Here is a 7,784-nt window from a genome sequence, read left to right as displayed (position 1 = left end):
CCCTTCTCTCCCTCCTTCTCCCCTTCCTCCTTCTCCACCAGCTTCTCCCCCTCCTCCTTCTTAGATTTTAAGCGCGATTGAATTCCAGCCAATCAGAACAGTGGTTTTTAATCGTGCTTAAAATCTATTTTAATCGCGATTAAAAACCACTGTTCTGATTGGCTGGAATTCAATCGCGCTTAAAATACATTTTAAGAGCGATTAAAATAGGTAGGTTTTGGCGGTAATGGCTTTCCATAGTTTATACTATGTTAACTCGGGTTTCCCAGCAGCGGCCAAGCAATGGTGGAAAAAAAATTGATCTAAAAAGCTGCTTGTCCGGCAGACAAGCTACCGGACAGATCTACTTGTCCTCCGAGGAAATGGACAAGTACGGACAAACGGATAGCCCTTATTTCGAACACTGGGATCGTATCAGAAACCTTCTCGAAGAAATGTTCGTTGGGATCGTTATGAAAGTTGCCATGAGATGGCGCATAAGTTTGAGTGTCTTAAGATTAAAGATGGAAGATCCCATCGTACGTAGTATAGCAACAACTATTTGCAAGACAGAATAGGTAAGCACTCATCCATTTACCTATGCAAGCCTACAGGCTGAAATAGAGAGGTGCCACCTGTACCTAATTAACGCAGGCAAAAACTACACCATACTATCACCACCACATGAACTGGCAGTGGCCACTGGCAGTGGCATAAGTAACACACTGACAGTACAGAATGCCATAGAAATTATACGATTTAAGGAGCATAAACCTTCTTCAACCAAATTTAGCTTTTGAAATTTCACTGTGACATTGTAGCCTCATACATCCAGGCATGTATAGATTCTACTAACAAACCCGGCAGTCAAATTCTGTCTAACAGTAAACAAATCCATGTTTAACCCTCCTCTTGAGGGTCAAAAAGTTATACGACACTTACTCTTCGCATGTCAGCAGAAAGTACATTTCATGGACCTTTCAATAAAGCCATAAAAATGCTAGGTCACCGCTGAAACAAAAAAGTTTTTCAATCGCTCCGTCAGACCATGTCCTCAGAAAATGTCTAAAATCTGCCCTGTGCCTTGACCTTTGACCTGTGACCTCCAATTTCGGCACAGTGATGACTTTTCCTACCATGATGCTATACACCAACTATCACAAGCCTAGGTCGAGCCGTTTAGATTTGTGCCGCAATTCTGCATTTCCTCCCTATACCTTAAGTTAAGGAGGGAATGTTCCCCCTTCTTTTACACCTCTTGACCTTTGACCTTTGACCCCCCAGCTTCGACATCCCAACTCGTTTTCGGATTACCCCCCCGCGTCCCGAATATCGTGACCGTACGTCGAGCCGTTTAGATTTGTGCCCAACTGTTGACGGACGCACGCACGCACGGACGCTCATGCGATTCTACAAGCTGCATCTGACTCTGTCAGATGAGCTAAAAAAGTATAAAGTGGCAGCACTCTCTATGATACTTTCATTTACTAAATTACTATACTCTGTGGTTGATTACTTGCCTAACCACATGCTTTACGAGCATGCCATTGCCAAAAGTCTCTGAGCAATGTGTTAAGATTTCAACCTCATGATTGGTATTGTCCAAAACAATACTGAGATTTTGGCTGTACATGGATCACGTGGTATTGAAAACTGCATGTGTCTGCTTTGCTTTCTGTACCAGACTTTGCCAAGCAAAGCACTCGCATGCTAATTAGTTATGAGATTATTAGCCTTACCAACAAATTGCCTACAGCAACTATTTTCACAATGGGCTATAAACGAAAATCTTGAATAATATTCTACATACACGCATGCATATATGTAAACTGCAATATGCACACAATAGCAATAAATGTCTAAATGAGCAGGTAGCATGACCAATGTATCTTAGCACGTGTGCCAGAGATTACTTTAAAGATATGGTAATGCTGCATTTACATTATAGATTTTTGTCAGCAAATCGTACCGATTTCACGTGCATTCCAACTAATCGGCTAAAATTCGATTGTGTTGGAGTCGGAGTCGGAGTCAAGTCGCCGAGTTGTAGAAATAGAACGTGTTCTATTTTGCACGACTCGGACGATTTGCTGACAAAAATTGATAGTGTAAACGCAGCTTAATTAAGATTATCACGTTAATATTACAACGAAACACGGGTTAAATATACTTATGCAGTTAGCAGCACAAAAAGATTATAATTCTTCAGTGTCTCCAACCTTGTATACAATGTCAGACCTACGCCCAGCATTCTGTAAATATAGCAAAAAAAAAGTGAAAATGCGATTGCATCAAAATTGCGATGTTTTAAATTTGCCACATTTGTGACAATATCAAATCACAATAGAGTAGTGGAATTAACCATTAAGTGTGTCCATGATACTGCTAGTCCATACTGTTAGTAATGCAATCTATTACTATAAACATGCAATGCATCTTGTATTAGTGTTTATTTAAAGGAAGCATTTTCAGTCTGCAAACATGATTATACCATGGACATGCAAACAGCTAGGTTGTACGACGACTCCAATCAAGGTTAATTAAGCAAAAATCAATCATTAAAAAATTTAAAGATTTTTGAGGAAAGCAAACAACCAGACGATTATATTGATGAACACGCGGTCAGTAACACATGCACATGCACGCGGGCACAAATTTATGTGTATGTTATTAACATATTATAGTGTTAAGTATATAAAAAAGCTCTTACTTGGTAAAATTCATACAGCTGGGTGGCATAATGGTTTGGAAGCATCATACCCTCTCCTTTACCTAGCTTGCCTTCCCTGGCTATGCCTCTCATTACATTTGTATTGCCTAGAAAAAACAATAGACAATAAAGCCAATAATTAAAATATATAACACTTGTGGTGACACCATGCAATAGAGACATGTTCCATACACAACAAGTGAAAAGCGATTTTCCCATAACTGAAAGTTTCATTTTCCATAACTCGAGACTTTAACCAAATACAATCTTTGTGGCTCACATCGATAAATAAAATGAAAGTGTCAATGACACTATAGCTCACCACAAAAAAGTACACAAATGAGCGAGTGCCAACAAGACATTTTTAATTCAGCAACTATCCACCTACATTATATAAAACAAGAGTATATAAGCTCCAAAATGGTGAGACCTGAGGAAGTCTGTCGGAGAGATGGACGAAAATTTCGTCGGAGTAAGTTATTTTGTACTGATTATGGATCTAACTGAGATTAACGTTATTAGCATGTAAATTATAGAGATCCGATGAAGTTATTTAATCATTAGTCAGTACTGTGACCCACTCTCGAAGTGTGGCCAGTGTGTTGCTTCCGGTCGCCGCTGTGTAGCGCTGACTCGATACGTTATTACTACAGTGTTACTACATCCAGCGTAAGGGGCGGGTCATCACCATGGCGATAAATAACAAGACGTTTTTGTGGAGTAATGACTCCGTCAATGACTGGAAATGCGAGAAAAGATAGTAGAAAGAAAATAAATTTCATTGTCAATGAATGACGGAAACACGCGAGGTTTCCCGAAGTTATAACACTTCGAGAGTCGGTCACAGTACTGACTAATGTCTAGTAGGTGTTCGGCGAAAATACCAGATTTTCACTGCTCATTATCTCAGCGTAGGGGCATCGTAGGGACATGCGGTTTGTTTTATATGAACAAGGTAGGACTGCTGATCAATATTACTGGTTACTGGTACAATGCAACATGGTTTCAGCATTTTACCGTTGTACGCTCTCTTTCTTTATATGCTCTTGATTACACGTATCAAAGATGACTTGCCAGACGTGTTGGCTCCTGGCTGCATATTTATTACATAAATTTTATTCACTGTGATTGTGCACACCGTTTTTAAACAAAAAACCCTGAATCTTTTAAAAAATTATGCAAGAGTGAATTTCCATTTTGTAACACGAGTAGTGGTCATAATTTACAAATTATGCATGTGCCAATTAATGTAACTGGGTTGTCATATGGCAAGGTATTGCTGTACAGCATAACAATTTTACATGGTACAGTGCAAAGTTATTTAATGTATGGAAATCATCGCATTTTGGGTTGGCATCAACAATTTAAGGTGAAAACAAAAGAATGTTTCACATGAATGAGAAAAGCTCGCGACTGTTATGTAGACGTATATCAGCTCACCGACGAATAAGATGATGCAACCGCCCATGCCTATGGCATAAGAGATCCATAGGTTCAACTCGTACACATCATCTCCAGGCATGAAGAAGAGGTTAGCAAGCAACCAAAGACCTCGCCAGAGCGTGATTCCAGCAAATATCTGCGAGATGGACCACACCTCCTCCAAGAGGAGCCTCCACATCGTATGAGCATCGAGATACGTTGACAGGAGCGCTGCTGGCTCCTCCATGGTGTGTATGACGATGACCATGCACACACCCAGGATGGCTGATGTCAGTGCAGAGTACAGTATGTCATTAGGAAAGAAAAAGAAGTCCTCCATTTCCCAGATTCCCCGCCAGACAGAGAACGACAATGATGAAATGATCAGGACGGTGAATACAACATCCGAAAAGAACTTGCCAGCATCCTTTGGCTGCGAAAGATAAAGACAGAAAAATTATAATTAATTATTCTCAACGTGGGTGCTAACAGTAATGAATTTGCAGAATAGAGTTAATGATGTTGCATCATTACAAGACCTATCTGTGTGTGAAAGTGATATGCATTTAAAAACAAGATTAAACATTACACATCAGTCATCAGAGGGATATATTGGTGAAACATTTAAAGGGATACTAGACTCTAGGATTTTACTGCATACAACTGTACTTACTGTATAACAAATCGTCTATACCCCCACGTACTTGTTACCAGATACCTAATTTAATTGTTATAATTAATTATACATCAACGCTATGAAATTTGAACGGCGCCATTGACACCCGCGACTGTGCTGCCACCCTGAAAAAGTTGCGCATTTCCCAATATATTTTGCACGTTACAGACCGAGGGCTAATCCCAAAGGTGCAATTATATTTATACCTAAATACTATTTAACCGAATGATGTTCATTTTAGGACAAATTTTTACATAATATAACTTAAACTATATGTCGTTTATAAGATATTACAATCCTTTTGCTTTTAAATTAATAAATAAGAAACACCCTCGGTCGGTAGCCCTTTGCTGAAAAGTCGTTTTGCGCAACTTTTCAGATCGTGCGCTTTGAGTGGCGCCACCGTCTTTGTAATCAAACTGTAGTCGTTAGTTTTAAAACATAAAAAAAAAAAAATTCTAATGGTGATTGAACAATGAAACTTTTTATGTAGCGAAATTTTAACCTAAATTAACTGAAAATAACCCTAGAACCTAGAGTAAAGAATCCCTTTAAACTAAACACAGTTTATTGAAAGTCAAATAATTAAAGTGTAGCCATTCCCTGCAAGGTCAACTATTTCTCACTGCGCCAATCTAGCCATATATGGCCTTTAAACTAATGGAGAAATTTTCTTCAACTATGACTATTAATATATCACCACCTGGTGAGTAATTCCATTTCTCATATAACCTAAATATTAAAAATGATACTGCAGTTTTTACTATGATCAAATTTGCTGCTTCCTAAATTGTATATATAGTGGACAGGGACACAACACATTTACTTAACAAATATAGGTCTAATGAACTGTGAAAGGCTGAATCCCACACTGATTACTCATAATATAAAATAAATCATGGGCAGTGATATAACTGAATGCAATATCATATCAGTTATTGGAATGAAAACCTGGACTTAATTATAATTCAAAAATTAGGGTAACCGTTTTGGAGGTTTGGCGCATAGGCCTTTGGTATACGTAACTCAATTGTTTTGGTTTCTGTAAGAGGCTTCACTAAGCAAATCTATTCTCATGTGGGAGTGAAATTGTCAACGGCTGTGAGATTGTTAGATGTATATAAATTGCAAACGGCATTGTTGAGGAAATAACAGAAAATATGCGAACAAACCTTTGCATAAATAAGCAAAGAAATTTACTGTTTCTAATAGAAATTATAGAAATAAAAAAGATTGCATCATACATTGTCATAACTTTCATAATGTAACTACACATACCCGACTGTTGAAAAATGTGCTGGCTAGAAAAAACGTGTCTGCATTGTCAGTGCAGATGCAGAAAGGAGATGCAATCACACTCTTGGTCGCTCCCATTCCCAACAGCACGGCGATGCTGATAAATGTAGACAGGCCAGCACTAAGCAAGGTGTACCCTGTATATTACAAATAGTAGTTCAAATGTAAATTCAACTCTGACACACTTATCATTTTTATTGCACGATTAGTGATCATGCGTGTATAACGCCACTAAACGACAACTAGATTAAGCTTACATTATCACAAAAGTTGAGTGATTGTTACAACAACAACAAAACTTAGACAACAGTACTTGTTTGCTTGGTACGAGAACAGTATTTAAACCAACCATATGTCAACATGCAGTTCCTGCGACATGCAACATGCCAAAATTCCACAAAACAAAGACTCAGATCGAATGTAATGAACAAACAAAGCAAACATGAGGTTGTTGTTTGGAAACGAAAACTGGTCTGAATGCTTATTTAAAAGCTCATCCGAGTCCACTATCTATAATGGTATGAAAAATGGAACATATCCCAATTTACAATGATATAACTACAATATCTGAGCAATAGTTTACGTTTATGCAAGGTTAAAAAATGCCCGGGGGCACCCCCATTGTTAAAGGTACTGGCGACGTGCCGCTGGACAGGGTATATTTTCCAAACATCATTATTTGCGCAGGGTATATTTTCCGAACAGCATTATTGGCACAGGGTTATCTAGATACACACCCATCAAGCTGATATTGGACCAATATTGGCAAAACAATATTGGGCCAATAATAATATCACCAGGCCAATATTGGACCAATATAGGCAGATATTGGTTCAATATATAAGCAGATATTGGTCCAATATTGGCAAAACAATATTGGACCAATATCACCAGGCTGATATTGGACCAATATCTGCCTATATTGACAGGACAGGACATAACCGAAATGTGCAATATTGCAACAGGGTATACTTTTTAGTGCAGTATATTGGGACAGGGTGTATTTTAAGGCGCAAAGCAGTTTGCGACAGGGTCAAGTTTTCAAGGTCTCCACGGCACCCCCCTACCCAGTTCCGAGGCGAGTGCCCCCCTCCTCCCGGGAAAAATGCTTGGCTTATAAGCCAGTTCTTAGTTACAGTTTGCGCATGCGCGAACTTAGCCACAAATTCTTCCGGGTCAGGTCATTTGTGACAAAATATTTCGTATTTCGACCGTACAGTACACATACGCATGCATCTGCATAGCGTGGTTCGTTGTCAATGCCTACCGGCTCCTGTCGCCGCCTCCCCGATCGCTCACCGTACCACGTGCGGCGTGCGCGTCCTGTGCATCTGTACACGTTCCGTGCGTAGCGTGGTCGCATCGCGTTGCCTGCGTGTGCCACATACACGTTTCGGGCGCGCCCGTGCTGCGTCTTGGCACCGCACGCCTATCGCCGTTGCGTCGTGCGTGTTCCTGCGCACCGACTACACGTGCGTCGCGGAGTCGCTGCCGTCCGCATCGTACATGTTAGCCGTCGCCGAGTGCCGTGGCGGGCTCTTTGTCCTGGTGCCAACCTCATCATGTGGCGGTCGTGGCGTGGCCGTTGGCGTGGTGCACGTACAGTGTTACGTGCCTCTAGGCTGCATCGGGCACCATCACCGCTGCGTTTCGCGTGCCGTTCGTGCAACCGGTTTACACCTGTCGGCAGTTGCCGTGCTG

At 40.3% G+C, this 7,784-nt stretch overlaps 1 protein-coding gene across 1 annotated transcript in view; it reads right to left on the bottom strand.

Moving 5' to 3' along the window:
• Positions 1-1,988: 1,988 nt before the first annotated feature.
• Positions 1,989-7,784, bottom strand: part of LOC106818164 — a 15,247-nt gene continuing 9,451 nt past the window's right edge. Inside the window, exons 4-7 of the mRNA XM_014822887.1 lie at positions 6,066-6,220; positions 4,130-4,544; positions 2,690-2,796; positions 1,989-2,231 (exon numbers count right to left, since the gene is read on the bottom strand). Of these exons, the coding sequence (XP_014678373.1) occupies positions 2,175-2,231; positions 2,690-2,796; positions 4,130-4,544; positions 6,066-6,220 (734 nt within the window). The 3' untranslated portion in view covers positions 1,989-2,174. The remainder of the gene's footprint in view (positions 2,232-2,689; positions 2,797-4,129; positions 4,545-6,065; positions 6,221-7,784) is intronic.

This window comes from Priapulus caudatus, unplaced genomic scaffold (assembly GCF_000485595.1).
Source record: "Priapulus caudatus unplaced genomic scaffold, Priapulus_caudatus-5.0.1 Scaffold2068, whole genome shotgun sequence".
NCBI lineage: Eukaryota > Metazoa > Priapulida > Priapulimorpha > Priapulimorphida > Priapulidae > Priapulus > Priapulus caudatus.
The sequence above is the reverse complement of the archived record's forward strand: the minus strand, read 5'-3'. Positions and strand labels throughout refer to the sequence as shown.